The 21,906-nt window shown below is 39.8% G+C and overlaps 1 protein-coding gene across 1 annotated transcript in view; it reads left to right on the top strand.

Annotated features, from left to right (window-relative positions):
• Positions 1-1,194: 1,194 nt before the first annotated feature.
• TMEM241 (transmembrane protein 241) overlaps positions 1,195-21,906 on the top strand; it is a 162,635-nt gene continuing 141,923 nt past the window's right edge. Inside the window, exons 1-3 of the mRNA XM_036769346.1 lie at positions 1,195-1,352; positions 9,725-9,771; positions 17,685-17,762. Coding sequence (XP_036625241.1) covers positions 1,281-1,352; positions 9,725-9,771; positions 17,685-17,762 — 197 coding nt within the window. The 5' untranslated portion in view covers positions 1,195-1,280. The remainder of the gene's footprint in view (positions 1,353-9,724; positions 9,772-17,684; positions 17,763-21,906) is intronic.

Here is a 21,906-nt window from a genome sequence, read left to right as displayed (position 1 = left end):
GTAGATGCCATATAAAGATTAACTATTGTTGTTATAACTTGGGGTTCCTGTTATCTATTTTTGGGGAAACCTAGCCATGAATTATTCAGTTTTTGTTCAGTTGACTCTTCATGACCCCATCTGGACTTTTCTTTGCAAAGATGCTAGAGTGGTTTTCCATTTCCTTCTCCAGCTCATTTTATAGAAGAGGAAACTGAGGCAAACAGGGTTAAGTGACTTGCCCAGGGTCACACAGCTAAGTGTCTGAGGTTGGGTTTGAACTCAGGAAGATGAATCTTTCTGACTCTAGGTCCCGCACTCCATCTACTGCACTACCTAGCGTCAGGCCATGGATTGATGAATTATACACCTAAACTTGTTATTTCCTAGATTAACTCTAGGAATAGGGGAAAAGTAAAAAAAAAATAAAAGGCAATGACCCCTTCAGTATTGGTCCCCTAAGTATCATCCAGGTCTCTGTGAGTTCAGTCTTGGTGGGATGGGGACTGGGGGCTCTGAGTTACATACATGTTACTTTGGTACATAAATGATTGTCAGCTTCTTGAAGGCAGGGATTTAGTTCGGTCATGTCTATTTGTAACCCCATTAGGGGTTTTTTTGTCATTGGAGTGGTTTGCCATTTCCTTCTCAAGCTCATTTTACTGATGAAGAAACTGAGGCAAACACTTGCCCAGGGTCACATGGCTAGGAAGCCTCTGAGGTCAAATTTGAATTCAGGAAGATTTTTCCTGACTCCAGGTTCTGGACTCTCTGCACTATGGCGCCACCTAGCGTCCAAGGTGAAAAATGACCCGCCCAGTCGAGCGGGGCCTGGGCGGGTCATTTTTCATCCTTATCTCTTTAGCACCTAATGGGGGTTTCCTGTTGAATTGAACTGCAGGGATTTAATGACATTTATACATATTACACGCTCAGATGGGGGCAATTAAGGTCGAAGTAGTTCTCCCCATTCGCTCCCCTGCCTCTTTTTCCTGCAGCTGGGGTTAATTTGCCTTCATCTAGGAGAGCCAAGAAACTCCTCCCTTTCTCCCCCCGTTTCTGACACCTCCGGATTCCGCAGGTAAGCAGTTCAAAGACCATTCCCAGGACCTCTAAAAGGGGCATGGCCCCTTTAAGAAGGCGGAGCCCGGGGAGGGCCGTTCCTCTCGCTGATTGGAGGCCGGGCTGAGCAACGTGTATCTGTCGTGGCATCTTCTCTCAGCAGATTTCAGCTCCCCGGCTTTAGCCGAGCCCGGGAGGAAGCTCTCTTCCTCGTCCGCTCGGAGAGGATGCTGTGACAGATGCAGGCGAAGAGAACCCTCCCGGGTCTCACGTTCTGCGCCTTCTACCTGGCCACCTACGTCACGAACAAGGTGAGAGAGGAGGGCGGGGTGGGGGGCGCGGGATGTCCCTTTCCAGCTTGGCTCGGGATCCGCGCAGCCGCCCCGGGACTGCCTCTGTTGCCGCGGACCTTGGACTCCTTGGACGATTCCTGCTTTGTTTTGTCATTTTTTGTTAGGACGGTCCGGTGACCTCCAGGGTCCCTTCCACCTCCAGAAATCATGCTCTTGTGATCCTAAGAATTTGTGTTTAAAGGTTTTAAGCCCTCGATTCATTCCTTCGGGTCACTTATTGACCCCTGGAGAATGACAAGAGCGTTTATATAGTGCTTTACACAGGTCACAACAATCCCGATGTTCTTATTTACACCCATTTTACAGATTTGGTGTCACTAATGCTGACACGACTCGCTGAAGTCACACAAGCTAACGGGACTGAGGAAGGATCCAAATTCGGGTGTACCTGACTCCCAAGTCCCACACTCTAGCCACTGTACACCTAGTGATCAGGGTGAGGGTGAGAATGAAGACTCCTCCCTTTTTGGAAAAGTGGAAATACAGATTAATTACAGGCTGCCCCGACTGCAGCCCACCATGGTGAAGAGAGCACTGGACTTTGGGCCAGGAAAAAATCTAGGTTCAATTTCTACCAGTGTACCTGCTGGCTGTGGGACCCCTGCCAACCTACTGCCTCAATATTCTCAGTAGTAAAATGAGCTCAGAGTTGATGACTGATCCCTTCTGTCTTCTCCAGCTCCTATCTTTTTCTTCTTCAAAGTCATTACCTGTGTATGCCGGTGAATCTCTCCTGGTAAAGGAATCTCTTAGAAGTAATAAAAGCATATATTGTCTGCACCCCCATTCCTCTTAAAAAAAAAAACAAACACAAACCAGGGACTCAACCCTTTGTGTGTGTATGTCTGCCCTTTAGCAGTCTGGTGAAATCTATAAATGCCTTAAATTCTTTAAATGCATAAAATGAAACACGTAGGATAATAAAGGAAACCAACTTTATTGAAATACAGGCCCTATTAATAGGGCCTACCTCCTAGGGTTGTTGTGATGATCAAATGAAATAATATTTGTAAAGCACTTACCACATGCCTGCTATATTCAGTAGTTCATTCGTGTCTGATTCTTCCTGACCCCTTTTTGAGGTTTTCTTGCCAAACATACTGAAGTGGCTTTCCATTTCCTTCTCCAGCACATTTGCAGAAGAGGAAACTGAGGCAAACAGGGTTAAGTGACTTGCCCAGGGTCACACAGCTAGGACATATTTGAGCTGGATTTGAACCTGGGTCTTCTTGACTCCTGGTACAGTGCTTTATCCAGTGTGCCACCTTTGCTGCTGTACCTGCCACATAGTAATCACTGTACAAATGTTTTTTCTACAGTTGTCTATGTATATATATATATATATATATATATATATATGTATATGCATATATATTTTTTTTTCAAAAGTTCACGGATCCCCAGGTTAAGAATTCTCTTCCAAACAAACTTTTTTCAACTCCTCAGATAATTCTTTCTCTACCTACCATCGGGGCTGTACTGAAGAAAATATACTGTGTAGACCTTGCTATGGCGATGAGACCCACTCTGAATCCTTAATTACTAACCCATTTTTGTCACACCTCCCTTTCTTCCCTTCCCCAGGTGTTTTAAGCTATAAAATAATATCACAATTTAAACATGAATTCTAATCAAAACAATTAAATATTATCACATGGCATAGTTAGGAGGTTTGGGTCTCTTCAGGAAACAAGAATAAGGCAGCATCTGGATAAAGTTTGGAAATTATTATTCCATACAAACTTTACAATCTATTAAAGGACTGACCAAAACCAGGGTATTCTTCCTAGATGCAAGAAGACCCTAGACCAGAGTCAATTCGGGGACTGGTAAAGGGAAGAATCTGTGGTCTTGTGGGCACTTGCTGAGGAGTCTGCTTTCAGCAAAGTTATTTAATAAGTTTTAGGCCTGGCATGCCCCGAAGTTAGATTGAAAGCTAGGGATCTAATAAAGCCATCCACTTCTTTTACAAAAGAACAAACACGTGCCTCAGTGGATTAAGAGACTTGCCTAGAGTTACAAGGGCCTTTGGCCCAGATTCAACCCAGGCTCCTCTCTCTCCAAATCCAAGACCCTTGTCATACCGTCGCCTAGCTGCCTTGGCATCTCTAGAACCCTTTCTCATTCTTTTGCTTCCTTCTCTTTTTAGGTTTCTAGCTTGGATCCTTCTTTTTCCTTTGTACCTGTCCCACTCCAGTCTTCCTCCCCTGCCCCAATTCTGACCTTCTGTTCAGTCATTAGTTATTTGATTTTGTGTTTTATTGTAAAGCAGAGAGCTAGGGACATTCTTATTCTTTTTTTTTTTGATATTAAACACTGTGGAGAGTGTCTTAATAAATGTTTATGGAATACACGAATGAGCAAAAAACTCACATTTTCTCTCCACAACCCTGAGGCCGATAAGGCTAATGGTCCATTGTGTTTCCATTTTACAGATAAAAGAAAAATCTTAGGTTGGTTAAGTGACTTTTGCATATTTACACAGCTGGGAAGTCTTAGCTGAAACTAAAATCAGGGTTTGCTGTCTTCAAGTCTTATGCTCTTTTTAAAAATTCTAATTGTAAATATAAAAAAAGTATTTCCATATTCATTGCAGAACATAGGAAGAGGATTTCCTATGAAATAATGAATCTTTTATTCTCTTTCTGTTTGGAAAGGGAATAAGTGTTTATTGAAGTTATAATGTATCTTATGTTTGCTATTATTAGCATTTATTTGAGGAAACTGAGGCAGATGTGTGTACTGAATAATGATCTTAATGAAAAGAAGGGTCTTTGCTTATAAAAAAAAATCACCGAAATCTTTTCTTTTTAATAGTCTTAGGTCTCATTTCTTATATTAAAGATTGTCCGTGTTTTTCATCTGAGAGCACTATTTTCAAATGACTTTAGTTATAAAAGTATATTTGGTAAAATATTTTAATATATTTAGATTATTATGTTGAAGAGTTATGGAAAGATGCTAATTCAGTGTAAATGTCTAAAATATCAAATGAGAGAGATTCCATTACCTTGCTAGTTAATTTTTCTTTAGTTTTCTCTAGTCAGTTTTCTCTTTTCTTCCCCTCTCCACCTTAAACATTAAAAACAAAAGGACACAGAACTTTTATGTTTTATATACAAGTTTTATGATTCTTTTTAGCATGTGAAACAAGTACTTGAAATTGGATTGAAAGCTGTAGAACTGTAAAAAAGATCTTCCCATGACTGTTCATTTCTTTTTTACTTTTATAGATCAGCAGTGTTTCAAGGTAGCAAGATTTTTTTTTTTGATGAATATGCTCTAAACAAGGTAATGGAATGGAATAGAATCTCCCTCATTTGATATTTTAGACATTTACACTGAATTAGCATCTTTCCATAACTCTTCAACATAATAATCTAAATATATTGAAATATTTTACCAAATATACTTTTATAACTAAAGTCATTTGAAAATAGTGCTCTCGGATGAAAAACATGGATAATCTTTAATATAAGAAATATGATCTGAACACCGTATGTCATAGAAGTTCACAGCATAACTTTTTTGATTGCAAAAAAAAATTTAGACTTAAAAGATATTAAGAGATGGGAACTGTGGGCCATTAAGTGTGGCTTCCAAAGGTGTTACCCCTCCTCTGCCCCACAGAATTGGAGGAAAACTCAGAAAGTGTCACTTACTGAAATAGAAAACTGTTAATAATAGACATAAATAAGAATGTTTTCTAGTAACTTAGGAGTAGAAAACACTTTCCTGATCTCGTGTTTAGGCCTGAGGTCCTTTAGAATTATAAATTAGAGCTATTCAATCTGTGGACTCTTTCCCCTGTCGGACCCTTAATTGGACTAGAGACAGGACAGAATCCATAATGAGCTATTATTAGAGGCAGCTGGGTGGCACAGTGTTGTACTGGGCCTGCAGTCAGGAAGATTTTTGTTCAGATATGACCTCACACACTTACTGGCTGTGTGACCCTGGGCAAGTCAGTTAACTCTCTCTGACTCAGTTTCCCCAGCTGTAAAAGGAGGATAATAACTTCCCAGAGTTTTTGTAAGGATCAAATTAAAAGGATTACTAATTGAGGATTGTCTTCATCCACCTCATGGGTGAGTGTAAGGACTTCAGGAGTTTCCCTGCCCCGCTAAGACAGTAAGAAGCCCAATGCACTCTTCATATAGTGTAAATTCTCACCTTTTAATGTTATAAAGTGAAAATTTCCCAGATATATGCTTCTGGGACATTCAGCTTTCACTCAGCATTATATGCATATGTATGTGTGTGGATATGTAAATGTGTGTGTCCATATTGCTCATTTCCACACTCACCAGTTAAGACGCTGATGAGTTTCTCAGAAGATTTATAGGAACTTTGGTTATCTATTTATTTACACTGATCATCGCACCTCTTTACTCTGGCTAATTAGCAGCTGTTTTGGTAATGTTTTCATTTAAATCAGAAAAATGCACCTTTTGAGAGAAGCCTGGCTTTGCGTTCGAGCTGACTCTGATGGGCTTGAGTGCAAGTCAGTTGATTTCTCAGTACCCCAAGGAACATTTTAAGATTAAATCTGCATAGTTGCAAATCTGCATTTGTAGGGGGAATCCCTTCATTCCCTACACCAGTGAAGGGAAGGAAAGGGAATAAGCATTTATATAGCTCCTTTTTGTTTGTTGAGTCTTTTTTTTCAGACTCTTTGTGACCCCTTTTGGGGTTTTCTTGGCAAAGATATTAGAGTGCTTTGCTGTTTCTTCCTCCAGCTCATTTTATAAATGAGGAACTGGAACTGAGGCAAAAAGGTTAAGTGACTTGCCCAGGGTCACACAGCTAGTATGTGTCTGAGGCAGGATCTGAACTCAAGTTGAGTCTTCCAGCCTCCAGACCCGGCACAGTATCCACTGTGCCACCTAGCTGCCCCTGTATAGCTCCTACTAATCACTTTTACAAATACTATTTCATTTGACAAAGGAACTCATAGGTCTGCTGCCCTCCCCTTACCCCCTGCCATGGACCTTTTATTTCTTTTTTGAGGCAATCGGGATTAAGTGACTTGCCCAAGGTCACGCAGCTAGTAAGTGTCTGAGGTTGGATTTGAACTCAGGTCTTCCTGATTCCAGACCCAGTGCTCTATCCACTTTGCCTCCTAGCTGCCCTTGGATCTTTTATTTCAACACTATATATTTATTGCAGAGTAATAAGTACTTCCTTGAAATTTATAACCAATGACACCAGGTAGAATGATGGGTACTTAGGCAGATAATTCACGAGGCTGTGATTGAAATTGCTATTACACTCTCTAGGATTTTCATTGGTACCAGTAGTATCATCTTTTTTGTTTGAAAGATGCCCATCCTAATGTCCTTAGGGCACATAAAGGCTGGAATCTGTATTTGCCCTTTCCATACTTTGTTTCTGTTTTAAAACAGCATCTCTGTGTCCAGCCGGACCAACAAAGGATTTAATTAAAGGAAGGGTCAATCACTTGGCGCTGGCTGGGTGTGTCTGTGGGAGAACCAACACCTCACTCTATTTTTGTCCAATGCAGAGACATTCCCCTAATACATGACTAAACCTTGGGGGGAAATTATAGCCATGAATTAGGGTCAAGACAACAGCCAGGTCCTCCCTTCTCTAGACCAATGGTTCTTGACCTGGGGTCCATGAACTTGTTTTAAAAAATATTTTGATTACTGTATTTCAGCATATTTCAACATTGCTTTCGTTGGTAATCCTCTGTGTTTTATTTCTGCTTTTAAAAACATCATTTTGAGGAGAGGTCCATTGGCTTCACCAGATTTATAAAGGAGTCTGTGCCACAAAGAAAGGTTAAGAACCCCAGGTCTAGGGGTCTGATGAGTACCAAACCAGAAAGGAAATCCTAATGTCTCAGATATCTCCTTCAATTCACTCACTTGTACATCACCTCTCTGTCTTTCTCTGAGAAACACAGACATAGCCTTGCTGTTTCGTTGAAGGCTTATATCCCAAGTGATGCTTGTTAGCAATATGAATTGCTACAGGGGGAAATTTTAAAAGCTGTAGATTTCAGTTTCTTTAGAGAATAGGGGCATATTATTTTACTGACACAGTCATGATGGTGAATATGGCTTTAAGGTTTGGAGAGCATGTTAAATAACCAGGTAAGGTAGATTTTAAGTGGTATTAATCCCCATTTTCCAGATGAAGAAAAAGAGATAGAGAGCTGTCAGAGATGGGAGTCAGACTCAGCCTTTCTGACCCTGCAGTCTCTGGGCTTTTTGGGCAAGCAATAGGCACTGAATAAATGTTTATCTTTAAGATTTTTAGAATTAGTATCTTTTGTGTTTATATCATTTGCTTTTCCAGGTGCATCCTTGACCTCTTCCCTTTCCCTGAGAGTTGTCTCTTATAACAAAGGATAAAAAGGAGGGGAAAAAGCAGTTAAGCAAAGCTAAGCAACACTGTAACTGATTCTAGTGGAACATACTCTGTTCTGCCATGGGCTCTCACCTCTAGAAGGGAGAGATGCATATTCTCAGTTTCTCTTCTGGACCAAGTTTGGTTCTTAGATTTACACGGTATGTCGTTGTTGTTTTGTGCTCTCTCTCTCTCGCTCTCTCTCTCTCTCTCTGTCTCTCTCTCTCTTTCTGTCTCTCTCCCAGCAGCCAGGGGGCACAGCAGATAGACGACAGGCCTGGAGTCAGGAAGATCTGAGTTCAGATTTGACCTCAGACACTTCCTAGCTGTGTGACCCTGGGCAAGTCACTTAACCCTGTTTGCCTCAGTTTCTTCATCTGCAAAGTGAGCTGGAGAAGGAATTAGCAAGCCACTCCAGTTATCTTTGCCAGAAAAACCCCAAATGTGGTCACGAAAAATCAGACGCAACTGAAAACAATGAATGACAACAGCTCATGGAGGAAGACCCATTTTCTTACTCTGCAAAGCATGGGTTAAGTCCAATTTGTAGTTACCTGGGACGCATACCTAAGTGGGTGTGTTGCCCAGCAGAAATCTGATCCACAGCCAGATCTACTGAGAATTGATAAAACCAAATAAAACACTATTGATTTTTAGAAGCAAAATGTTTAAAGAACTGCAAAAACAAGTATCTTCTTACAAAAGCAAATAAAGTCACTTGTTTTGGACCCTACCTGTGATTTCGTGGGTATAGAGAACCCTGGGTGAGGAAACTTCCCGTAGCAATTAATAAATAATAAAGCACTTATTAAGGCCTTTTTATGTGAAAGGCACCATACTGAACACTGGGGATTTAGAAATAAACAAGGAAGATAGTTACTGCCATCAAGAAGCTTACACCCTAACGAGGGAACATGCCATATGAAGGGGAGCTAGAGTCAGAAAGAGGGTGGGGATGGGGAGCCAAGGGGATCAGGAGGCTTGATATCTGCTCTGAAACTTATAGTCTTAGGTGCCTAGGGCGGCTAGGTGGCTTCAGAGAGCACAGAGTGCCGGGCCTGGAATCTGAAAGATTCATCTTCCTGAGTTCAAATTCAGCCTCAGACATGTACTAGCTGTGTGACCCTGGACAAGTCACTTAACCCTGTTTGCCTCAGTTTCCTCATCTGTGAATTGAGTTGGAGAAGGAAATGACACAGCGTGCCAATGTTTTTGCAAAGAAAATCCCAAAATGGGGTCACAAAGGGTTTGAAAAATGACTAAACAACAGGGACGTTGAGGTCAAATGACTTGTCCAGGGTCATTAGCCAATATGTGTCTGAAGCAGGATCTGAACCCAGGTTTTCTTGATTCCAAGGTTAGCTCTCTATTGACTGTTAGGCTTAGGTCATAGCTTTCAATGACTCATTGCTTTGAATCTCCTTGATGGAGATTTAATCTTCCTGTGAACTGCTTTTGAGCAGTTTATAAATGCAATAATGTTTGTTGATTGACATAAATGTGAGTTATTGTTTGCTGACTGGAGATTAGGCAACTGACCTGAGGTGGACGTTGTGAAGCAGTTTCAGCTTTTCCCTGGGGGAATTTGACTGTGTCTATATTAAGGGGACTGATTATTTGAACCTCTGGGGATTGGAGTGATCCATTGGACAGGGTTCAAGGACAGGACAGAAATGTTGTAAGAGGCCAGTGTAATACATAGTAGATAGAGAGCTGGCCTTGGAGGCATAAAGACTTGGGTTCAGATTCTACCTCTGACACGTATTAGCTGGGTTATCTTGGTCAAGAAACTTAGCCTCTCAGCTCTCTAGCCAACTCTCTTAAGACTATAAATTATGGAGAAGATACTAGCCTATGTCAGTAGAGGATGTTTCTTCACTAGGGAAGAAATGACAGGTTTCCTTATGGTACACAAGAGATTTATAACATCTACCAACTTTGTATTTGTTTTTCAGTATGTCCTGTCTGTCTTGAAATTCACCTACCCCACCTTATTCCAGGGGTAAGTACCTTTTAAATACATTTGTATGAAACTGATGGCAGCTAGGTGCGCCATAGTACATAGAGCACGTGGCTTGGAATCAGGAAGACACCTTCCTGAGTTCAAATGTGGCCTCAGACACTTAATAGCTGTGTGTGAGTCACTGAACCCTGTTTGCCTCAGTTTCCTCATCTGTAAAATGAGCTGGAGAAGGAAATGGCAAACCACTCCAGTATCTCTGCTAAGAAACCCCCAAATGGGGTCACAAAGAAGCAGACACGACGGAAATGTCTCAGCAGCAACAAAAAGGGATTCCTTGGAAATCCTGATTCAGTCTGCATGATTTCTCCCTTCACCCCTAAATTTAGTCCAGTTCACTTATTACTATTCTTTTCTCTAGTGTGGGAACATCAAAGTTCTTCCAAGTTGTAAGAGTGAACTTTATTTTTACTAAAAATTTTTAATAGATCTTTTATTTTTATGTGATCTTCTAAATATGATTCTTACCCTTCCCTTACTCAGTAAGCCATGCTTTATAACAGAATGGAAAGAAGAAAGGGAGTTCTGTAAAATTAATCAACACATCTACTGAGTCCAAGACTTTTATTATCCCAGAGCAGGATTTGGCTCTCTCTCTGTCATAATCATTTGCTTTTTAGTGTTTCCTGCCAAAAAGTTGACAATATAGACCACTCTTTTGTACCGTCACTCACTCTCTTTGGCTCACTGGTTGAGATGGGAGAGTTAGAATACTCCTTGCCATTTTCCAGGTTCTCTCCCTACCTCCATCACTCAGTAATCTGTCTTCCCTTGAGGTTCATGCTACTCATATCTATCACCCAATCAATATCCTGGTAGCAGTTTTCTACAGACTCCCAAATCATTCCCCTTCTCTCCTCAATGAGTTGGATACCTGACTCGGAGTTTTTCTCTTCTCCCCAACTCCTGCCTCATACTAGGAGACTTCAGCATGCATATTAATTCTCCCTCACGCATCCTAATTGCTCAGTTCTTCAACCTACTCCTGTCCCATAGGCTACTCCTCCACCTCAGCCTCACACAAAGATTGTCATATCCTTGGTCTTTCCAAACCTACAAATGTAGCACCTCCTTGTTCAAGAATTTAGAAACCTCTTTATCTGACCACAATCTAGTAGCTTTTCACCTTTCCCTCTGCCTTCCTTTACATAACCCCACTTTTTATCGGCACTGTGAACTCTAATCCCTGGACCCCTTAACTCTTTTCCAGGCCATCTCCCCTACACTAGGAGCTATCTCCTCTTCTCCCCATCTTGACTCCTTGGTGAATCAATTATCAATTCGACTTTACACTGGCCTCCTCTGATGAAGATGGCCTAACCCCCTCATCATATTACTGTGTTGCTCCCGGCCAAGCTTCAGCCTTGGTTCAGTCCTCCAACTTGATGCCTTCCTACATATTACTGAATGAAAGTGGAGGAAAATCACACAACTGTTCTGACTGGGTCCGCTACAAATTGATGTTTCCTAATCTCAACTGGGCCATCATTGCTACTAGGCAGTCCTAGCGTATCTCCTTTATCAACTTACCATCCCCCTCTCCACAGCGGCTCTTCCAAACAAACCTTTTCATCCCTCCTCAAACTTCCTATGGCTTCTGCCTTCCCCCTTCTCAGCTGAGACCCTTGCCTCATAGTTTATAGAAAAAAAACTGAGGCAATTGGCCATGAGTTTGCTCTTCTCCCTTCCTCATCTCATCTCGCTCAGGTGCATTCACCTACCTTTTTCCTCCTTTACCCTGTTTCACGTGATGAAGTGACACTACTCCTTACCAGCTAACGCCTCTACTTGTCCAGGCAATCGTATTCCATCCCATCTCCTCTAACAGATTGCTTCCTCTGTCATCTCCCACTTTCACTTATTTTCAGTCTCTCCCTCTCTACTGGCTCATTCCCTAATGCTGACAAATGTGCCCATATCTCCCTTACCCTGAAAAACCCTCATTTGACCCTTCCATGCCTGCTAACTGTTGTCTTATATCTATTTGACCTGTTGTAACTAAGTTCTGAAAAAGGCCGTCTACAATGCCATCTACAATAGGTGCTTCTACTTTCCCTCTATTTACTCTCTTCTTAATCTCTTATAATATGGTTTCTGATCTTATCATTCCACTGAAACTACTCTCTCCAAAGTTACTAATCATCTCTTAGTTGTTGAATCCAATGACATTTTCTCAGTCTTCATTCTCCTTGACCTCTCTGCTGTCTTTGACACTACTGATGACTCTCCTCCTTGATACTTTCTTCTCTTTAGGTTTTCTAGGTTTTCCTCCTACCTATCTGAGCACTCCTCTGTCTCCTTTGTTGTATCCTCCTTTAGATAATGCCCTCTAATTGTAGGTTAGAACCTCAGGGTTGTGTCCTGGGCCCTCTACTCTTCTCCCTCTGTACTACTCTACTCTGCAGCTTCTAAATCCACCTTTCTTGCCTCTGTCTCTTTGTTGATCTCCAGTCTCCCATGGATTTAATTACCATCTCCAGGCTGATGATTCTCAAATCTACCTTTCCTGCCTCAGTCTCTCTTTTGAGCTTCAGTCTCACATCTCCAACTGCCTTTTAGATATCTCGAATTAAATGTCTAGTAGACATCTTAAAGTCAGTATGTCCCAAACAGGCTTCACTATCTTTCCCTTCAATCCTACGCCAGCCTTCACCTTCCCTATTACTGTAGAGAAAACATCATCCTCCCAGTCTCCCAGGCTCACAACCTAGGAATCATCCTGGATTCCTCTCTCTCATCCCCTATATCCAAGTTGTTGCCAAAGCATATAGATTTCACCTTTGTAACATCTCTCAAATATACCCCCTTCTCTCCTCTGACATTGCCACCACAACTCTGGCACAGGCCTTCATCACCTCACACCTCGATTACTGTGATATCCTGTTGGTGGGTCTGCCTGCCTCAAGTCTCTCCCCATTCCATTTAGCTACTTAAGTGATTTTCCTAAAGCACAGTTCCAAGCACATCACTCCCTTCCTCAGTAAACTCCTGTTGGAGTTGTGACTTCCTGGTTGCCTCCTGGATCAAATACAGACTGCTCTGCTTGGCATTCAAAGTCCTTTATAACCTATCCCCCTCCTATCTTTCCAGTCTACTGATACCTTACTCTCCAATATGTACTCTTGGATCCAGCGACACTAGTCTCATGGCTGTTCCATGAGTAAGACACTTCATCTCTTGGCTCTGGGCATTTTATTTGGCTGTCACCCACTATGAGAATAATTTTGATGCCCCCCTACTCAATTTGATAAGTATCTACTCAATTCATTGTCATTTAATGGATATCTATCAGTGATTGGAATAGTGAATTAAGTAGACTAGGATTAAGTTTGTGTAAATTCTGATAATTAGTGATGTTAGGATTAATTAATCTATGTATTGATGATAATATCCATGTATTGATGATTATAGCTGATAGATTTATACTATGTAGATTTATAGTTTGATATTGAGGCCTGCATTAACCTGTGTTGGGGATAGGGATAGAGACTTGCTACCCTACTTCCCCATTCCTTTCTACTCTGGAAGATGCTATGTCTCAGAAAACCACAGCTTCCCCATCCTTTTGCACCGGATGGTCATAACAAACAAGTAAAAAGCCTCAGAATCCTATTGCTTAGTCATTGACTAAATACTTGTAATTGATGGCATGTGAAAAATTTGATGACTTAACTATGGTAATTGATGGACATTTCCCTTGAGCAAATGGGAGTTCCTTCCTTTGGCTACTTCCTAGCCAAACATGTAGTTTCCACTTCCTCCCCTTGACCAATCATGTAACTTTCCCCTTTTTGGAATTGGCGAATTGAAGAATTATACCACCCCATTATATTTTTAGTACTCTCATTCTCCATAAATATGCCTGGCCATTGGACAGAAAGGGGTCTATGACTGCAGAGGCGAGTCTTGGATCCAGTTTCTTTTTCTTTTTTTATATAGTATTTTATTTTCCCACCAGTTACATGTCAAGAAAATTTTTAGCGTTTATTTTTACAAGATTTTGAGTTCCAAATTTTTCTCTCTCCCTTCCTCCCCTCCCCTCTTCTGAAAATGGTAGGCAGTTTGATATAATTTATACCTCTGCTATCATGTAAAACATATTTCCATATTAGTCACAGTTGTGAAAGAAGAAACGTATCAAAAGGAAAAAAAAACATGAGAAAGAATAAATTGAGAAAAATATGCTTTGATCTCATTTAGAATCTATCAATTCTTTATCTGGTTATGGATAGCATTTTCATTCATGAACCCTTCTTGTCTTGCTGAGAAGAGCTGAATCATTCATAGTTGATCATCACACAATGTTGCTGATACCATGTACAATGTTTTCTTGGTTCTGCTCATTTCACTTTGCATCAATTTGTGTAAGTCTTTCCAGGTTTTTCTGAAATCTGCTTGTTCATCATTTCTTATTGCACAATAGTATTCCTTTGCATTTCATATACCACAGATTGTTCAGTCTTTCCCCAATTGATGGGTATCCCCTTAATTTCCAGTATTTTGCCACCACAAAAAAGATTGCTATAAGTATTTTTACACATATAGGTTGGATCCAATTTCTTAAGGATGACCAGTCACTCTAATAAATTGAAAATGCTCAGAATCCCTCAGTGTTGCACATTGGATTGGAATTTTGGGATCCTACCATGCCTGGAATGCTTTCTCTGCTTTGTTCTGACTACTCACTTCTCAGACTTCCTCTAAGTCCCAATTAAACTCTTACCTTATGAGGTCTTCTCCAATCTCTCTTAATTCCAGTGCTTTCCCTCTTTTAATTATTTCCTATTTATCCTGTATTATAGCTAGCTTTGTATCTATTTGTTCGCACATTGTCTCCCTGATTAGATTGTAAGTTCCTTGAGGGCAGGGGCTGCCTTTTGCCTCTTTGTATTCCCAGAGCTTATGGCAATACTTGGCACATAGTAGGAGCTTAATAAATGTTTATTGATTGATTGAAAAAAACTAAAGGGCCTGGGCAATTTAGAATTATGAGTATGGAAATGATCCTTCAAAAGAAGTCTGATACTATGAATACATCGATATTTTTTATGATTCCTTTGTAATTCTATGTGTTTTATTTTATTAAATTTATTTATTTATTTTTAGTTTTTAACATTTACTTCCCTAAGATTTTGAGTTCCAAATTTTCTCCCTCTCTCCCCTCCCCCAACCCAAAACAACATGTAATTTGATATAGGCTCTACATATACATTCGTATTAAACCGATTTTTCACATCAATCATGTTGTAAAGGAGAATTAGAACCAATGGGAGAAACCATGAGAAAGAAGAAACAAACAAAAAAAAAACCAGAGAGAGCAAATAATATCCTTCAATCTGCATTCAGACTCCATGGTTCTTTTTCTGGATGTGGATAACATTTTACATCATGAGTCTTTTGGAGTTTTCCTAGGTCCTTGCATTGCTAAGAAGAGATAAATCTATCAAAGTTAGTCATCACACAGTGTGGCTGTTACTGTGTACAATGTTCTCTTGGTTCTGCTTACTTCACTCAGCATCAGTTCATATAAGTCTTTCCAGGTTTTTCTGAAGTCTGCCTGCTCATCATTTCTTAGAGCACAGTAGTATTCCATTACATTCATATATCACAACTTGTTCAGCCACCCCCCAGTTGATGGACATCTCCTAAATTTCCAGTTCTTTGCCACCACAAAAAGAGTTGCCATAAGTATTTTTGTACATGTGGGTCAAATATGTCGATGTTTCAAAAGATCCATCTTGTAAATATCCCTTCGCCAATATAGGTCACTGTATCCTTGGTTGATCGTCTTCATGAGCTATTGTAGCCAATATTTTAGTGAAGACCCTTTCAGAATTTAGTTTGGCTAGACCTCAGGTGACAAACAGTCCATGGCTGGGCTCCTGTTCAAAGTCTTTCTAAGCTGGATATGGCCTTCCAATGCTTGTTTCTTAAGGAACCTAGGGGCACTTCCATGCCACAGTGAAGCAAGAGAGTCATCGATGTAGGACTGTCTTATGGAGCTAGAGTCTCATGTAGAATGGAACATCCCTATGATGAGGAAATTATTTAGTTTTTAGGTACGGTATATTCAGGTATTATATGACAATTAAAAAAAAACCTGATTACTTAGGTCCTTAGCCCCTAAGTACAGTATTGTAACAGTGTCTTTGTCAATTGATTAATCAATGGATATTTATTAAGCAGTTACTACTTAGGTGAATGAAACAGTTCCTACTTGTAGTACCTTATGTTCTACCAGGGAAGATCCACATTAAATATGATCTATGATTGAATATAGCCCAGCAACCAAAAGTTGTAATGTTCTGTTCAGTGTTTTGGAGCACAGAACATGATTCACTAAACTTGATCTGCTCTGGCTTCAAACTGTTTGGACCAGCCCAGGTTGGAGGAATAAAGATAGGGCAAAGCTCAGATGCCAACTTACCTCCTTTTTTGTCCCTTTTACAGCTGCTTTTACTCCTGAAAATTAGCTTGTAGGAAGCCATAGGCATAGAGAATACTGAAGATTTTCTTAGTTACTTGATTTGAAACTTGAGAGAATTGGGCTCTTCCAAAATAGATATACTCCAGAAATCTGAATATTTTTATTCCATATGGCAGTCAGAAAAAAAGGAATCTATCAGCTGCTCCTGTAGAAGAAAACTGCTAGGGAAAAAATAAAAACAACATCTTTGGAAAATAAGACTTTAGGCAGCTTTGTTGTTAAGTACCAGATATTTAGTAGCATGTTAAAAATGGCTACCACAAATGCAATGGATTTCTAGTCCTGTGCTTGGCAGAAATAATGGCCGTGAAAGTTTCCTGTGTGGTGATACCTGCTTCCAGGTATAAAACGGGGAGAGGGGAAGGGAATAAGCATTTATTAAGTGCCTACTGTGTACCAGATACTGTGCTGTTTTCCATAACACTTTGTTATTATTGTTTCAATTTGTTTTCAACAAATAATATATTATTTCATCTTCACAACAACTCTGTGAGGTAGATGCTGTTATTGTCCTAATTTTATAGTTGAGGAAACTGAGGCAAACAGAAGTTAAGTGATTTTCCCAGGGTCCCACAGCTAGTAAGTGTCCAAGGCCAGATTTGAATTCCTGTGTAAGATTAATGGGCAATAAGACCTTCCCCGCCCATCAATAGGCCTCACGTGGGAAGGCCTCATTAAGGGAAGCTTGCTTGCTTGTAGGAAGGCTTATACACTTTTCGTTAATTTCTAATTAGACACTGAGTCCGGAGGGTTCTGCCTCTGAGACTATTAGCTGAAAGAGTATATATTCTGAGAGGCGAGCTTTTTGTTTTGGGGGCTTGCTTATGAGAAGGATCTTGTGATTCCCTGCTCGAGACTCTGAGTAGCCGAATGTTCAGAGCTCCCTGACTGCTCAGAGGTAAAGGCTCTCTTGATCCAGTGGTGAATCTAAAGTATACATAGCAGTATTGTTTTGATACAGGCAGTAGAGCCCTGTCTTTTGGTCTTTATTTCTCTTCTCTGTATTTTTTCTGTTTAGTTAAAGAAGATTGTTGACCCCTGAAACAGCTGTCTTTCCTAGTAAAGCACATAAAAGAACCTACACTAGCAGCCATCCTAGGTATGCCAGCGTGGTTGTTATTACATCTTGTCCCAGTGCTCTATCCATTGTACCACCAACAGCCTCTTTTAAAAGGCTTAAGATATGTCCAAAAAGTATAAATTACATAGGAAACTATTCTCTTGCTGGCCATGTTCTCCCTTGGAAGAGGCACTGGCCTCTTTCAAGGAAGGAAATTCGTATCTGTAAAATAATTAAATGTGTTTGCATTTGATGTTAGACCATGAATGTTCTTGGACTGTAGACAGTATGTTTTATGACTGTAATCTTATCCCTGTGATCTTTCTGTTGATAACTGTATTATTTCAGGTGGCAGACATTAATTGGTGGACTTCTGCTTCACATTTCTTGGAAGCTGGGTTGGGTGGAGATCAACAGTAATTCCAGGTATGGTAAATTATGCCTTTGCATGATTCATAAGCTATTTATTTTTTAATGTATGCTGCTTTCTTAAGTTTTCATCTGTCTCTTTGATTTTTAAAAATATAATGGTTTGGATTTTCTCCGAGACATAGGTTAACTCATAACAGGGATTTGATGATGAGTGTAAGACTTAGATTGATGTAGAGTACGCTGAATATAACCTGTTTTTACAGCTGATTTGTTAAAATATCTTAGGGCTCACAATATTTTTCACTAACTAGAGAATCTACTTTGGTAGATTCTCTTTTCACTTTTCCACATCTTAGCTAAACTTATTTTCTTATTGTTCGCCATATAACCAGGATGAAGTTATGATAACAATGCCCAATAACTGACATTTTTCATCACTTTAAGGTTTTCAAAGCACTCTCTGTTTTTTAGCTTACTTGATTCTCATGACAACCCTCTAAAGTAGGAATACCCATTTTACACACAAGTCAAGTTGACAAAAATTTATTAAGTGCATACTAGTGCTAGGCACTGATCTAGGTGCTGAGGATTAAAAGAAAGGCAAAAAAATAATCCCTGTTCCTGAGGAGCTTGAGGAGGCAGCATGCAAGCAATTATATACAAACAGGGTATAGACAGGATCAACTGGATGTAATCTCAGAGGGAAGGTACTAGCATTAAAGCAAAAGGCTTCTTGTGTAGAAGGTGAGATTTTAACTAAGACCTAAAGAAAGCCAAGGAAGCTAGGAGTCAGAGATAAGGAGTGAGAGAATTCTTGGCGTGGGAGCAGAGAGTGAAAAAACCCAGAGTCCAGAGATAAGCGGAAGGGAGCAAATAAAAAGAAGACTGGAAAGGTATGATAGGATCAGGTTTTAAAAGCCAAACATGATTTTGTATTTGATCTTGGAGGCGATAGGGAGCCATTGGAGTTTATTGAAAAGGGAAGTGAAATGGTCAGACCTTACCTTTAGGCAGATCAAATCGACAGGTAGGTAGAAGATGGAGAAATGGAGAGAGACCTTTCCTCTTGCTGAAAGGCAGGGAGACCAACCAGCAGGCTATTACAGTAGTCCAGGTGTGAGATGATGAGGGCCTGTACCACGGTGGTGGCAGTGTCAGAGAAGAGAAGTAGGCACTTAGATCATTGTTCTTGTTTGTCCTTCATTCTCAAAGAGGGCCAATGACATTAGGAGAAGGATGTTTTGACTTGCAAATGAATTGGATTTAAGTGAGGCAATGCGGTGCAAAGTCATCAGCCTCACTCTCTACTCCAGAGTCTTTGGTGTCCAGTGGCTAGACATAAGTCAGGATAACTGGCAGTGGCCCAGCAGGCATATAGAAGAGATGTTATGAAGACAGAATTGACAGGATTTGGTAATTGATTGGATATGGGGGGTTGGTGGTGAGAGAGAGTAAGATGTTGAGAATGACATCTAGGTTAGGAGCCTGGGTGATTAAGAGGATGATGCTATTCTCAAGAGTAATAGAAAAGTTAGAAAGAAGGGAGGCTTCAGGGAGAAAGCCAATGAGTTCAGTTTTGGATTTGTTGAATTTAAGATATCTATGGGAGGTTAAGTATGAAATGTCCAATAGTCATTTGGAGATAAGAGACTGAGCATCGTTTTGGCATAGAGATAATAATTAAATCCATGGGAGTTGTTGAGATGACCAAGTATAATAGAATAGATAGAGAAGAGAGCCCAAGATAGAGCCTTGGGGGGATACTCATGGTTAGCGGGGCTACCTGGATGAAAACTTAGTAAAGGAGACTGAGGAGTATGAGAAGAACCACAGATTACAGAAAACCAAAGTTAAATGACTTGTTCAGTTTCACTTAGCAAGTAATTCTCAGAGATGGGATTCAAACCCTGGTCTCTTCCTGACTTTCAGCAGTCTTTCTGGTTTATTCGGCTGCTTTTCTATATGCAAATTAAATTAAGGATCTCAGTTATTGAATTAATTTTGTCAGTTTAGTGATCTGATTCAGATAATTTCAGTTCAACAAATCCATTTGATGGTCTTAATTATTATTATTATTTTGATGACTTCAGATTAACTGGAAAATTGTTAAATTGCTGCCTTTGCTTAGCACTAACAGTGACTTCTATGTAGTAGGTACTTAATAAGTGCTTGTTGGATGTGACACAAAGAATTTATGTGTTTGTTGCATTCAGATTTCTTTGCAATTATAAAATCCCCTGAAAAATTAGTAAAGAAAAATTATAAGAGAGGCTGAGTTTGTTGCTTTTTAAAAAATTGCCTATTACTTGATTTTTTTTAGGTGCTGTTGGATTTTTTTAAGCTCTTAAATGATTGGGTGTTGGTTAGTTTATAAGCCTCTGCCAAATGATACCACTGTAGATTGTGAGAGTTAATACACTTCACAAAGTGCCTAACTTTACCAGTAGGGAGTAATTATTTACCCGATTGCTTTTTGTCAATAATAAATTAATATTTTCATGGCATAGTTTTTTCAACCAAAAAAGTTAAAAGCATTTCAGAATTTTGTAAAGATTGACGAATAGAAATCAAGCACAGGCCTTTCACGTGATGTTATTTGCCCTTTAAAAGAACACTGTCATAACATTACATTTTTGCTTTGTAGTAGGTCTTTCATGGAGCTTCATATGTCCACAATAAACATTCAGACTTCCTTAGAAAATCAAATCCTGTGAAAAAATTGCTATAAGGAACATGCTAAGTTTCAGTTTTCAGATGATACAAATCTGAAGAACAGCTGGGGCTTCAGGTCAGCAGAGAGGAAAGAGAAAGCTGACTCCAACTCATAAAAATCAATGTTAATTCTCCCCTGAAATTTGTGGCCATATGCCAATAGATTTTAAAGTTATAATTAAGGAAACTGCAGCTAGGTCGGATTCTAAGGATGGTGTTTCTTTTTTAATCAGTTTTCATAACTTGATGGTCCCAATTATTAATATGTTGAAAATATGTAAGATTTGCAAATATGAGTCAGCCTCTGGCCACATATTGTCCTGATTCCATAAAAGTGACTCTTGTCTGAGTCATTTTCCTTTAAGGCTTATTTGCCAAGTCTGTTGGTCATTAGCACCCAATCCTGGATGATCACAGAGCCTTCTGTTTTAAGAAAGATACCTGCTGTTTCTTTGGCCACATGTTTGTTGTTATTATTGTATAGCAGCAGCTGTGGTTGCCAAATCCTCGGAGAACTTTTAATGTGATTTTTCTAACAGATGTTCAGTCCCTCGCAGAAATAGTTATGCACTTTTGAGCTGTAATCCTGCGGGAACATTGTGACCCATTATGCCTTAAGTGGATGTAGTCGATAGTGTTCTGAAGTTACAGTGTTCAGAATCATTTGGCAATCTGTCCCATTTCAAGATGGAAGAATTAGTCCTATAGAATGCACGTTTTCAAGCCACTTAAAATTTACATCTAATACTTTTAAAATAATTTGCTGTAATTGCTCAGCACTGGAAAAGTTGCTTTCAGTCTCCTTCCACTTAACACTTTTCAGCCACTCTAATGAGATAGAAAATTATTTTGAAGTGAGAGAAATTGTATTGGCTTAACATAAATGATGTAGTTGTGATTTTAGCTAATGTTCCCTTCTCTAGTTTGTGAAAGAAGGTTGCCAGCTGATCAAAGAGAGGCTTCCCTAATTTTCCATCAGGGAACCTTGATAGAGAACCATCAACGTATGTCTTGACTAAATTCCTAATAAGCAAGAACAGTTAATTAGGGACCTACTTATACTTCTAGAGTAAAGAAATATAATAATAAGTTATATACTTCTAGAGTAAAGAATAGTCACTGGTTTACTTTAAAGCAAAAGTCTACCTTCATTAAAAACCAGTAATCATACAATCAACAGATATTCATTAGGCACCTACTATGTGCCAGTCACTGTGTTATGTGTTGGGGATCCAAAGACAAAAGTGAAATAGTTTCTGCCTTCGAGGAGCTTACGTTCTAAAGGAAGAAGTCAACATTACAAAAGGTATTTGTACAAGAGATACAGGATAATTTGAAAGGAAGGTACAAGTAGCTGGGGGGGGGGGGTGTTAGGAAAAAGCTTCCTGTAGAAGTTGGCTCTTGTGCTGAGCCTTGAAGGAAATTATGGATTCTGAAGGCATATTCCAGGCACGGGGAACAGTTAGGGCAAAAGCATGGAAACCAG

Source organism: Trichosurus vulpecula, chromosome 1 (genome assembly GCF_011100635.1).
Source record: "Trichosurus vulpecula isolate mTriVul1 chromosome 1, mTriVul1.pri, whole genome shotgun sequence".
NCBI lineage: Eukaryota > Metazoa > Chordata > Mammalia > Diprotodontia > Phalangeridae > Trichosurus > Trichosurus vulpecula.
This window is presented reverse-complemented; position numbering and strand designations above follow the sequence as displayed.